The sequence below is a fragment of the Nicotiana attenuata genome, chromosome 12, assembly GCF_001879085.1.
Source record: "Nicotiana attenuata strain UT chromosome 12, NIATTr2, whole genome shotgun sequence".
Taxonomy (NCBI): Eukaryota; Viridiplantae; Streptophyta; class Magnoliopsida; order Solanales; family Solanaceae; genus Nicotiana; species Nicotiana attenuata.
In genome coordinates, this window is record NC_032000.1 from 42,829,837 (window position 1) to 42,844,331 (window position 14,495).

General features: G+C 40.2%; 1 protein-coding gene across 1 annotated transcript; it reads right to left on the minus strand.

Moving 5' to 3' along the window:
* On the minus strand, window positions 7,725–10,767 carry LOC109235618 (hydroquinone glucosyltransferase-like). The gene is made up of 2 exons (XM_019401798.1): window positions 9,958–10,767; window positions 7,725–8,670 (listed from the first exon to the last, which is right to left on the minus strand). Exons 1-2 carry the CDS (start codon window positions 10,667–10,669, stop codon window positions 7,946–7,948), a joined length of 1,437 nt encoding a protein of 478 aa, XP_019257343.1. The 5' UTR covers window positions 10,670–10,767; the 3' UTR covers window positions 7,725–7,945.

A 14,495-nucleotide genomic window follows, 5' to 3' on the forward strand; every position in this document is an offset into this window, starting at 1 on the left:
GGAAGGGGGAATCGTGAGATTGGGAAAGGGGAGAGGGGTATTGTGAGTTTTGGGGAATTAGAGTAGAGGGGGGGTTTAGACTAAAGAAGAAAAAGGAAGAATAGAAATAAAAAAAATAAAAAAAAACTTTAAAACGACCTCAACCCAGGGATTTCTGGGGCGGGACTAGCGCGAAGTCTAGCGCGAAGCCAGCGCGATCGCGCTAGTCCAGGCAGAATGTTAACTTTCAGCGCGAGATTTAGCGCGTTCACGCTAGTAGCGCGAACTGTAGCGTGAAGCCTAGCGCGTTCGCGCTAATGTTGTGCAACTTAGGCAGAATGTTGCCCAGTTAGCGCTGTCACACCTCCTTTTTCCTACTACACCCCCGTAAAGGTATAATAATAAGGGAGTTATTTCCAACTTGAAGTGACAATCGAAACGGAATTTATTTAAAAGATTCAGAGTTGCCACTTGGGAGATTTATGGTGTCCCAAGTCACCGGTTGAATCCCGAATCAAGGAAAAGAATGACTCTGTTTAACAGTCCGCGAACCAGAAATCCGAGTAAGGAATTGTGTTAACCCGGGAGAAGGTGTTAGGCATTCCCGAGTTTCGTGGTTCTAGCACGGTCGCTCAACTGTCATATTCGGCTTAAATTATCTGATTTTACAACATGTTTGAATCTATGTGCTTTTAACCGTTTTTATTATTATTATATTAAAGAGAATTGCAACGTCGTGAAAACATGTCTCGAACCGTGTCACATAAATGCACCCGCGATTTTTGACACATTATGACTTCGTTGAGATCTGGATTTGGGTCACATAAATGCGCACCCGAGTTTAAGAAAGGTAATGTTATTAAAATACGCGCTTAAAGAGGCTAACGCGTTATTATCTTTGGGGAAGGCCGTGAAATTCGCTAAACGGCCCATCCCGAAGTCTAAGTATTTTTTATAAACATTTATCGAGGGCCTCGCAATTTGTTTGTTTTATTTGGCGAGGCTCGTCTTATTTTATTTGAAAGGCAAGTCCTAGAATAACTATGATTTTCTATTTTTATGAGTCTCCAACAATAAAAGAAAAAGTCCTAGTTAATTAGTATGTCAATGTGTTATTAAAATATTTGAAACAGATATTGCATTTAAATGAAACATTTCAGCGCATATTCAGCATTTGGGCCTGATGATGGGATCCAGGCCCAGGGCGTGCTGGTGTAAACATTTGAGCTACAGGGCTAAGTGTGGCAATTTTTGGGCCTGGCGTGTGAGTCCAGTAGGACAAAGGCCTCGATGCCATTATATTCTAACTAGTTAATTCAGGGACATTTAAGGTTCAGGCCCAGTTGTGAGCCATTACACTCCTTTTGAAATCAATGATTAAACTAACAACAAAATAAAACAAACAGAAACGCTAAAATTAGAGCTGACGCCTACAACCAGTGTTCTCTAGCCCAAATTCCAGTACCATTCACATTTTATATTATCCTTTTCCTTTCAATTGATATAATAGTACCTGAATTGGCAATTAGTACGAGCTAATACCCATGACCAGTTAAATATAATCTAACAATCACAGTCCAGGCTAGTTTAACAGTCCAACAAGTTCATTTTAACTACAGGAGCCAATTATCATATGCTGACATGTACTAATGCAAACTATACTCAAAATTTTCTCATACAATTACATTCAGTCCAACTACTACAAAACTAACAGGGATTCACATATCATCAGCGAATGAAAGATCTAAATATACAAATCAAAAAGAAGCTAAATCAGAATCTTCACGTATATTCAATCTTCATGTTCTCAGCTTACAAGTACCAAAGTTACAGCTGTGTACCTGGATTCGAATGAAAAAACAGATGAGAGGAGGAATAGATCAGCAGCAAAAGCGTAACAGCAACAGTAAATTAGAACCACCTCAGCAGCAAACTCAAACTTAACCCAGAAAATACACTCAATCAAAGCCGGGCAGAGTTGTAAACCCAGCAGCAACAACAAACACCCAAAACAGAATGACTGAACCCAAAAACTGCTCGAAATCAACTAGAATACCTCTGAAATTTCAGGAACTAAAGAGAGAATTAGGAGATATGATTCAATAACTAAAAAACTCGCACGTAACCTAAAAGTTCCAATGGAACAGTGTTTTTGCTTTTGTTTTTTGAAGATTTTTGTTGTTTTTTGGTTTTGAGGAGCTGGATCTAGAATTGGAATTTGAAATTCAAAACTTAGAAACTCAGAAAATCAGAGAATGGATTTGGGGGGAATTTTTTCGGGCTCCCAAAACTTGCAAATGAAGGCAAGGGCATGCCCTTTTATAGGCACACATGAGGCCTTATCAGATTTTCAATTTTCTTTTTTCGTCCTTCTTTATTTACTCATTTAACCCCTTATTTTCTAACTTGTGTCANATTGGCGAAATTGAGTTTTTGGCGTTTTCCGGTTGATAGGTGAGATTTTGATAAAAGGGTCGGAACGGAATTCCGGAAGTTGCAGTAGCTTCGTTATGTCATTTGGGGATGTGTGCGAAATTTCAGGTCATTCGGACGTGGTTTGGTATACTTTTTGATCAAAAGCGGAATGCGGAAGATTTTAGACATCTTTCTCAAGCAACCTGCACAAGGGAGAGGAAATTTTCGAAAAGTCTTTAATGAAGCGTCGATAAAAACCTGCATGGCCCAAGAAACTGCGGATGCCTTTACGGACGTTGGTGGGGGCAATTTTTCAATTGCTTCCACCTTTGCTTTGTCCACCTGCAAACCATTTTTAGACACCTTGTGCCCCAAAACTATACCTTCACGTACCATGAAGTGGCACTTTTCCCAGTTTAGCAGCAGGTTCGTCTCTTCACATCTAGCAAGTACTTTATCTAGATTTATTAAACAGTTATCAAAAGAGCACCCAAACACGGAAAAATCATCCATGAACACTTCTACAAATCTTTCAACCATATCAGTAAAAATAGCCATCATACACCTTTGAAAAGTCGCAGGTGCATTACAGAGACCCAAGGGCATTCTCTTGAATGCATACGTGCCATATGGACACGTAAATTTGGTTTTCTCTTGGTCCTCTGGGGCTATAGCAATCTGATTATACCCGGAGTAACCATCTAGGAAACAATAGTATTCCTGGCCAGCTAATCTATCAAGCATTTGGTCAATAAAGGGGAGAGGGAAGTGGTCCTTTCGGGTGGCATTATTCAATTTTCGGTAATCTGTACAAATCCTCCACCCAGTGACAGTTCTTGTGGGAATCAAATTATTATTTTCATTAACAACCACAGTCATCCCCCCTTTCTTGGGTACACATTGAACGGGGCTTACCCATTTGCTATCTGAGATTGGAAATATATTACCTGCGTCAAGCCACTTAATCACTTCTTTTCTTACCACTTCTTTCATAATTGGATTGAGTCGGCATTGTTGCTCTACACTGGGCTTGTGTCCGTCCTCCATGAGGATTTTATGCATGCAAAAAGCTGGACTAATGCCTTTAATGTTAGACATTGTCCACTCAAGTGCTCGCTTGTGCTCACGTAGCACCCTCAACAGCTTCTCTTCCTGCAATTTAGACAATTCAGAAGAAACAATAACAGGTAAAGTGTCAGAGTCACCCAAATAAGCATATTGAAGGTGAGGGGGCAACGGTTTAAGCTCAAATTTTGGAGCCTCCTCAATTGACGGTTTGGGGGGAGGCTCATCTGGCCTATTCAAGGGCTCAAAGGGGTGTATCCCCTGTATGTAAGCACAAGATGTATCAAGGATGTGCATCATCTCCTCAACCTCCTCATCGTTTCCCATGCTATTGAACAACATAAGTGTTTTCTCTAGAGAGTCGTCTAGATATACACTCGTGTCAAGAATTTGCTCATCAGCCTCAACAACAGATATCATTGAGAGCTCCTCATAGTGGCGGGGAAGTTGGATTGCTTTGTACACATTAAAGACTACTTCCTCATCATCCACCCTCAAAATCATTTTCCCCTCTCTCACTTTAATAATTGCATCACCAGTAGCCAAGAGAGGTCGCCCCAATATGATTGGGACCAGTTCGTCAGCCTCATAATCCAGGATAATGAAGTCAGCTGGGAAGATAAATTTTCCAATTTGCAGCAACACATCTTCAATCACACCCTCGGGGTGTGCTATAGATCTATCAGCCAGCTGCAACATCATAGTAGTTGGCCTTGGAGCTCCCAGGCCCAATTGCTTGAACAAAGATAAGGGCATCAGATTTATACTCGCCCCCAAATCGCAAAGAGCACGACCCACATCAATATTACCAATGTGCACAGGAATGGTGAAACTGCCAGGATCCTTAAGCTTTTGAGGAAGCTTGTTCTGGACCCTTGAGGTGCACTCCTCAGTAAGTGCAACTGTCTCAAACTCAGTCAATCTTCTCTTGTGAGCCACTATATCTTTTATGTACTTGGCATACTTTGGAATTTCACACAGTACATCAACAAGTGGAATATTTAATTGAATCTGGCTCAACATGGAGAGAAATTTGCTGAATATGCGATCATCATTCTTTTTCTGCAATCTCTGGGGGAAAGGTGGTGGTGGCCTTGTAGCCTCCACTGGCTCTGGAGTTGCATCAGTATTCTTTGATTCATGCGTTTCCTTAGGTATCAACTCCCCTCGGGTGTGGCCTTGTCTTTTCTTTTCTTTGGCACTTACTCTAGCTTTCTCCCGTTTCTGAGTGTAACTGCATTCACTTGAGGATTCTTTTCTGTATCACTGGGGAGAGCGCCTGCAGGTCTGGTGTTCTGATTCGTTGCCAACTGCCCCATCTGCCTTTCAAGATTTCTGAAATCGATTCTGAGCTGCTGATTGTCAAGCAACAACTTCTTTAGCAAATCATTTGTACTATTTTCCATTTGTTGGGGTGGCTTTTGAGGTGGATTGAAATTCCCATGGGGTCTATAATGATTCTGATTCTGCTGATTTCCACCCCATGAGAAGTTGGGATGATTCTTCCAATTTGGATTGTAAGAATTCCCATATTGTGCATGCTGATTCGGTGGACCTCTGTTCTGCTGCCCCACATAGTATATGGATTCGGGATTCGTAGGGCACATGTCGCTCATATGACTGTCACCACATAATTCACAGCAAATAGCCATTTGTTGTACATGTTGCATTGGTTGTGGTTGCTGCATTGTCATCCTAGTCATCTGATTAGCCAACTTTGCAATATCTGCTCTCATGGCTGTCAAGTCATCGAGCTCAAGTACTCCAGCTGATTTTTGTTTAATTGCCTTTCGTGAATCACCCTCACCTTTCCAATTATGATCATTAGCAGTGAAATTATTTAGCAAGATTTGGATTTCACTGTACGGTCTGGCCATGCAACTGCCCCCACAAGCTGAATCAAGATTCATCTTTGAGGCATCATCTAACCCAACCACGAAAGTGTGACCCAATACCTCGTCAGTTTGGCAATGATGTGGACAGTCTTTGAGTATCTTCTTGTACCTTTCCCATGCTTGACGAAGTGTCTCGCCATCTCGTTGTTCGAACCCAAGAATTTGACTCCTCAATACCTTTGTTTTCTTAGTGGGGAAAAACTTGATTAAGAATTTCCTTGCTGGATCATCCCAAGTGCGGATTGAGTTTGCGGGCTCCTTCTGCAACCACTCCTTAGTGTCCCCAAGCAGCGAAAAGGGGAAAAGTGTCAGCCTGACATAGTCCTTGGAAACATTCGGATAATTATAAGTGTCCGTAATTTCCAAGAAATTCTGAATGTGCCTTTGCGGGTCTTCATGAGATAGACCCATATATTACCCTGTGGACTGGATCAGCTGCACCATGTACTGTTTGAGTTCAAAGTGCCCTGTGATATCAGAATTCACAATAGCTTGAGTCATATTAGCAAGACTGGGCCTTGTGGCTTCAATCACCGCGCGTTCCTCATTCCCTGCCATCTCTATTGGCTGTGGTTGGACTACTATGTCCAACTCTCCTTCAATTCTGGTTCTTGCGTCTACTTCCCTCCTCACTCTGTGAAGTGTTCTTTCAATTTCAGGATCAAGGGGAAGTAGATTGTTTGCGCTTCGGATCCTCCGCATTCAGAAGAAAAGCCTGTGTTAACACAAACCAGGTAAACAAAAAATTAAAGCTTGAACAAATAATCAATAAAAGCTTAACTCAGCCAAGTAGCTAATTTCTAAGTCCCCGGCAACGGCGCCAAAAACTTGTTGCGAACAAAACACTCACGCAAGTGCACGTGATCGTCAAGCAATAAAGTAGTGAGTAGAGTATCGTTCCCACGAAGACTTGTGATTAACTTTTGACTAATTCAAACTCAATTAACTTATTGATCCAAGAGATTTTTTTTCACAGAAGATATTTGTCTTTAATTTACTACCTAAATTATCAATTAATAAACTAACTAAAATAATCAACCAAACAAATAGCAATTTCGAATGACAATCAGTAGGAGAGAATATTCCAGGGTCACGGGCTAGTTAACAATCATGTTGCGTTCTTGGCTTAAAATAACTAATTGATTTATCTCGGCTGTTGATTGACAGGGTTAATATTGCTCATAAGAATCTATCGACTCCTTACTCGCCTATTCAAGTTAACTTAATGCCTATATGTCTATGGAATTAAAATTAACAAGAATGCATTTATAATCCTGTATTTCAACCAAGCAAGGCAATTAGGTATATGTCTATCCTAATTGCGAATCCGTTCCCCGATGCCCGGGTTCAAGAACTTGCTCTATATAATTCTATATGCAATCCAAAGTTCCCACTTTCGAGTTCAACTCTAGATTCGTAGATAGTATTCCACTGTTAGCTACTCAGCAAAATAATTGAGAACAGAATTAAATAAACAACCCAATATGATTAAACCAACTTTGTTAAATTAAACACTGAACAACAACAATCATGTTTCACCCATGACCCTAGAACAATGGGTTTTAGCTACTCATAGCAGTGTTCATCTCAATAATGTTTAATTCCATTCAAAACGTAAAAACAAGAAGAAGAAAAGAAGAACTTGATGTTGGATTTTCCTCCTTGCCTCTTGCATCTATGTTTCTTGCACTAAACTATGAAAACCTTGATATCTTTCTCCTTGGGCGAGCTTGACTTTATATAGGTTAAGTGGAATTTCCTTCAGATTTTCAATTTTGCCCCTAACAGATCTTTTCCGGACTGGGACTAGCGCGAACGCGCTAGAGCTCGCGCTAGTTTCCTGACATTCTGCCTCCCGCTTCTAGACTAGCGCGATCATGCTACTGCTCGCGCTAGTCTGGATCATTATTTCTTCGATTTTTTTGTCTAGTCCTTGCTCGCACTCCGCTTCGAGGGGTCTTTCATGCTCCAATGTAGCTCCCATCACAACTTTAAGGCACCAAATAGGCTCACCATCCTGCAATGTGTAAAATTCACAATTAGAGCCCATTTTTCATCATTTAACCATATTATGACATTGAAACATAATCAAGCGGGAGCATAAACAATCGCCAAATCACCTAGACTTAGCCTATTATCATGGTACTCTCGTCGTATTAAAATCTTGGATCCTCCTCTAATCATACATTGGCTACCACTTAACTACTCCATTGATTCTCAGTGCCCTCCACTCTTTGACACGACTTTGACTTTAACACAATTTCTAGAAGGTAATCAGGTATTACAAATTAATGTAGAAAATAATCAAAAAATAAATATGAGAATTATTTCATCTCGTATTTGTTGAAATTTTCACTGATAGTATAAATATTCTTTAAATGATTTGATAGTATAAAAAAAGACTTACATAACTGACAGTGCATATAACTTTAACAAACAATCATAACATGAAAAGGATTCTTATTTCTTACATAGATATCATCGTTGTACAAAAATCAGAAGCCTAATATTGTCACCCTTAAATCACAAATACAACCAAGTTGTAACTACAACAAGAACAAAACCCATGTGCTAGTAATGAACTATAGTAACTAATTTTGTAACACCTTTCTCATTTTGGAAGCCAATTCAGCTAGTGCTTTTGTAGAAGAACCATTTTCACCAAGTACTTTGACAGCTGCATCTTTTAAATCTCTCATTCTACCGCGAACTCCTTTTCCTTCTTCACCTTCCATCAATCCTCTTACTACTTCAGCAATTTCCTCTCTTCCAACGACGCCACTCTCACTTGTTTTCGGCCTCAATGCCACTTTTAGGTCCTCGTTTAGCATTATTGCGTTCATTCTTTGTTCTGCAAATAACGGCCAAGCAATAAGTGGAATGCCATGGACCACACTCTCTAACGTCGAGTTCCATCCACAGTGAGTCAAGAACCCGCCCATCGAGCCATGGCTAAGAATTTGGGCTTGTGGGGCCCAATTAGGCACCATTAATCCTTGTCCTTTGGTCCTTTCCAAGAATCCTTGTGGCAAAAAATCAAAAGGGTTGCTTGAACTTTGGATATTAAAGTAAGTGGCATTAGCAATCGTATCGTTTGGGCATCTAATAACCCATAAAAATCTTTGCTCACTCATTTCTAAACCCATTGCAAGTTCAATTAGCTGCTCATGTGTGAGAGTTCCACCACTCCCAAAGGAGATGTACAAAACTGAGTTACATGGCTGCTCATCTAGCCATTTCAAACATTCTAACTCCTCAGCTTTACTGCTTATATCCACATGTATAAGCGGTCCAACTGCGTAAACCCGCGGCTTACCTGCAAAGGCGTATGTACCATATAATTAGTCAATAGGTTCAACTGATCTAAGTATAATTGAGAGGGAGCATATAAGTATAGATTTCCTATGTTTTATTTTATGTAGCGAAATTCGGAATACGAGAGTCGCCATACATACTTATTTATGTGAATTCGGACATAAATGTATTGAAATAGATTTAGACGAAAATTACTTAAAAGCAAGGATCTAAGTCAAAAAAGCTTTAAAAAAAAGCTAATTAATCAAAATATTTAAAAATATTTAAAAGTCATGGTCAATGAAACACTTCTCTAATTGTCTAAATACTTCTTTGTTTTAATATATGTAAAGATATTTGACTGGTCTAAGGGTTTAAGAAAAAAAAAATGTTTTTGAAACTTGTAATTTTAAAAATATCATAACATTCGTATGACGATAAGATTTGTGATTTTAAACATATCATAATATTTGCGTGGCTATAAAAACGTTTCATTAACGGTAAAATAAAATTTAAAGAAAATGGATTCATATAAATTGAAATAGGAGGAACACTAATACTGCCACATAAGTGGAAGTGAGGGACTCAGAGAGTATATGCAAAATAAATCACTTAAAATTTTAATAAGTATAGGTTATTAAGAGGGTGTTTGCTAAGCTTATAAGCTGGTCAAACTGGCTTATAAGCACTTTTTGGCTTATCTACGCGTTTGGTAAAATTAGAAGTGCTTATGAGTTAAGTGCTTATAAGCTAAAAATAAGCCAAAAGCCATAAGTTGGTCTCCCCCAACTTATCAAATTTCAGCTTATAAGCACAAAAATATTTACTATTCTATCCCTAAAATACTTCTTTTTAAAACAAAACTCTTCATATACCCAGTTCTTCAGCTGCATATTATTAATTTCAGCACTTTTATCCAAACACGTAACTGCTTATTTTTTAAATCAGTTTCAGCACTTAAAAGTACTTTTCAGCACTTAATGCTTATCAGCTACTCTAAATTAGCTAAGCCAAACGAGCTCAAAATTCTGAAACCATAATTTTAAAAGCATAACGAATTATGCGTTAAAAACATCAACAACAAAACAATATACTCAGTGTAATCCCAGATAGTGAGATTTAGATAGGATAGTGTATATGCACATCTTACCCCTACCTTGTGAAGGTAGAGAAGTTGTTTCCACTCACAAAAGTTATGGGGAAAAAACGATGGTATAGAAGACATAAAAACGAATCAGTAATAACAACAAGATCATATGTTAAAAACATCAACCCATCAAATTAAACTCTAAATTGTGTCTCTTCTTACCTGGTTCTTCCTCATGCAAAGCATTAATGGCACCAGGTTCCAACTCCTTGAAACTATTCACCACTATTCCCTCCGCCATTTTATACCTCTTAGTATGATGAAGCAGCCATTTGTAAGCATCATTTTTCCTATCCTGAACCGGGTCGAGAAGCTCCTTCGGTTCAATAGGAACACAACCCGGAATCCGAACCGGTTCTTTCAACTCTATATACTCACATGACACAGCTGCATCAAGTGTAGGCAAATAAAGAAATAATGATAAACACATAGCTGTAGTAGGGTAGAAAATATAAGGAGAGACATTAAATTCTTTTGCTACATCAAATACGTCCGTGCCAAAAAGATCGACCACCAAGGCAACTATTTTCTTCGTTTCAACTAGCGACATGAAAACTTTACGAAAAGGAGGAAGTGAACGTGTGACTGTAAGAGAGATACGCGTCTCGATTTTAACGTCTTCGGGTAAATCGTCGAAGTTAACTGGAGGTAAAAGGAGGTAATTCATGGTAGGAGGAAGAGAGTTGAGGAATTTTTTTTGAGATTTAGAGATAGGGCCATCAGTAGGAAGGATGACTGTTATAGAAAAGTCGTGCTCGTGAATGAGTCGCTTTGCGAATTCAACGAGGGGGATTAAGTGACCCATTCCTGGAGTTGGTAGAAGGACGACATGGGGTTTTTCTTCTGATTGTGTTGTTCTTTGAGTTTCCGCCATTTTTGTAGCTCGGTTTAAGAGAACCTTAATTTGCTAGGGTTTATAGTGGAGTTTGAACTTTGAAGGACAAAATGACGAAAGAATGATGCAACTGCTTGCTAAACGAGACTTTTCTTCTTGAACCTTTTTATCTTTTATTTTGTAAAAAAAAAAATAAAAAATAGTGGTAGACTGTAATTATAATCTATGTGTCGCACATCCCAAGATATTCTCGAAAAGTCCAAGCCCGTAGCAAAGTCAAAATTTTTGTCAAAGGAATTAGAATATTAAATTTATCGGAAACAGTCTATCTACCATTCCAGGATCGGAGTAAGGCTGTATACATCTTATCCTTCTCATACTTTACTTGTAAAATTATCTGGGTTGTTGTTGTTGAATTCGGAATATATAAAATTGACACACAAATATGCCATAGGAATTAACATTTATTTTTTATGTATAAAAAATAATTTTAACTTTATATATATTGTATATAATTTTTCGGGAAAAGGGTTTCAAAGAATCTTTTTCTGCCACCCTAGATCTGTCTTCGTCCGAGCAACATCGGTAATAGTGCAACATTGAAAATAGTGCAGGACAAAAGGTTTAGGAAAAAAGATGGCTCCACTGTTTCGTAAGATTAGATCATCTTGTTTGCTTCATAGTGTTTTTACTGACTCGTATACAGATGTAATAGAAACACAATGCGAGAGTTCATTAATTGAGAAAAAATAGATACGTATTGATTATATCCATTAAGGGTGGCAAATTAACGGGTCGGATCAGATATGGAATAGGTCGAGAGCGCGTAATAAAAAAATAGATAAATTATCTGATTCGACTTATATATAGTACGAATGAAAAACAGGTTAACCAGCGGATAATATGGGTTACCATATTATTACCCATATTATTCATGACTTCTTGAATATGATCACTTTGGGAGAATTCTAATCTCCCAAACTTAAAGAACCCCCAATTTAAGGCTTTACAAATGTAAAGTTAAATTCATTAGTTATCTGTTATCCATTTTCTAAATGGATAATATGGTTCTTATACATATTTGACTTGTTTTTAAAAGTTCATTATCCAATCCAATTTTAGTTGATAATATGGGTGGTTAAATATTTTTCTTTTAACCATTTTGCCACCACTAATATTCATCTTGCACCACCTACTCAACCCCCCCCCACTCCACCCCCCCTACCCAAACAAAAAGATACTTTTGCCTCTGTGAGAACTTTTTACTTTGATTATTCCACAAAAAATAATCACCACAAAATTTGAAAAAGATAGTACTATAAGATTGTGTTTCGGGGTCGGCATATCGATAAGGAGAAAGAGGAAGGTGGTTCGGGGTCGTCCGAGGATTAGGTGGGGTGCCTTGACGAAGGAGAAAGCTCACGAACTGGAGATGAGGCTGTTGGCTATGGGGGCTTGGAGGAGTAGTCCGGAAGCAAGCAGTATGTGGACGATGACGGTGAACAACATTAGGGAGGCGGCAAGAGAGGTGCTAGAGGTCTCGAAGGATTACTCGGGCGGGCACAGGGGTGAGTGGTGGTGGAACGCCGAGGTCCAGGGTAAGGTAGAGGAAAAGAAAGCGGTGTATTGGAGGTTAGTAGAGAGTACGGACGAGGAGGAGAGGCAGATGAACAGAGTGAGTTATAAGGAAGCTAAGATGGTGACGAAGTTAGCGGTCACGAAAGCGAAGAATGCAGCATTTGGTCGCATGTACGAAGAACTGGGGGACAAAGGCAGGGACAAGAAGTTGTTCCGGGTAGCCAAGGTGAGAGAGAAGACGACTCGTGATCTAGACCAAGTGAGGTGCATCAAGGACGATGAAGGTCGAGTGTTAACGGAATACACCAGATTAAGCGGAGGTGGCAGATGTACTTCCATAAGCTGTTGAATGACGAAGGGGATATAGACATTGTGCTAGGAGAATTGGAGCACTCCGAGTGTCATTGAGATTTTAACTACTGTAGGCGCATTAGAGTCGAGGAGGTTGTCGAGGCTATGCGTAAGATGAGCAGGGACAGAGCGACAGGGCCAGACGAAATTCCAGTAGAATTTTGGAGGTATATGGGTAGAGCAGGATTGGAGTGGCTAACTAGGCTGTTTAATGTTATTTTTAGGACGAAGGAGATGCTTGAGGAATGGAGGTGGAGTACGATGATTCCGCTATACAAGAACAAAGGCGATATCCAGAACTGTAACAACTATAGGGGCATCAAGCTACTGAGTCATACCATGAAAGTGTGGGAGAGGGTAGTGGAAGCGAGGGTGAGGAGGCTGTTGTCGATATCCGATAACCAGTTTGGGTTCATACCTGGACGTTCCACTACGGAAGTGATCCATCTTATTCGGAGGTTGGTGGAACTGTACAGGGATAGGAGGAAGGATTTGCACATGGTGTTTATTGACCTAGAAAAAGCTTATGACAAGGCACCTAGGGAAGTTCTTTGGAGATGCCTAGAGGTGAAAGGTGTTCTGGTGGCTTATATTAGGGTGATTAAGGATATATATGATGGAGCTAAGACTCGGGTTAGGACAGTGGGGGTCGACTCGGAGCATTTCCCGGTTGTTATGGGGCTACACCAAGGATCTTCGCTCAGCCCGTTCTTATTTTCTCTGACGATGGACGCACTGACACACAATATTCAAGGGGAGGTGCGATGGTGTATGTTATTCGCTGATGATATAGTTCTGATTGATGAGATGCGAGGTGGTATTAATGAGAGGTTGGTGGTTTGGAGACGGGCCCTAGAGTCTAAAGGTTTCAACCTGAGCTGGACTAAGACTGAATACGTGGAGTTCAAGTTTAGTGGTGTGCCGGGTGAAGCGGACATGGACGTGAAGCTTGACTCTCAAGTCATCCCCAAGAAAGGGAGCTTCAAGTACCTGGGGTCGATTATACAGGGGTATGGGGATATTAACAAGGATATCACTCATCGTATAGGAGTGGGGTGGATAAAATAGAGGCTAGCGTCTGGTGTCCTGTGTTATAAGAAAGTACCTCTGGAACTTAAAGGAAAGTTCTATAGAGTGGTGGTTAGGCCGGCCATGTTGTATGGTGCAGAGTGTTGGCCAGTCAAAAATTCTCATACCCAGAAGATGAAAGTTGCAGAGATGAGGATGTTGAGATGGATGTGCGGGCACACTAGGCTGGATAAGATTAGGAATGAAGATATTCGGGTGAAGGTGGGCGTGGCTCCCATGGAAGACATGATGCGGGAAGCTAGGCTTAGATGGTTCGGGCACGTGAGGAAGAGAAGCCTGGATGCACCGGTAAGGAGGTGTAAACGGCTGGCCTTGACGGGTATAAGAAGAGGTAGAGGGCGGTTTAAGAAATATTGGGGAGAGGTGATCAGGCAGGACATGGTTTGGATGCAGATTGTAACGACCCGACCGGTCGTTTTGAGCTCTAGCACTCCGTTCAGCAGCCTGAGGCCGTGAGAAGCTTCATTTCAGGTATTATGACTTGTGCGCGTGGTCGGAATTGAATTTTTGGGAAGTCCAAAGTCGAATTGGCAGGAGAATTCTTATCTCGGAAGCTTGAAGTTGAAAGAATGAACTAGGATTGGATTTTTGAGCAAACGATCTTGGAATCGGGATCTGAAAGTTCCAGCAGGTTCTTAAGATAATTTCGGACTTGGGCGTATGCCCGGTTCGGGTTTCGGATAACCCGGGAGCGTTTTGGCGCCTATTGTGGAAGTTAGCATTTTAGAAGAAATTTCATAAGTTTGGCTTGAAGTGCATTTCAGTGTTATCAATGTCCGTTTGGGATTCCGAGACTGTGAATAGCTCCGTATGGTGATTCTGGAGTTGGGGGCGCGATCGGAAGTGA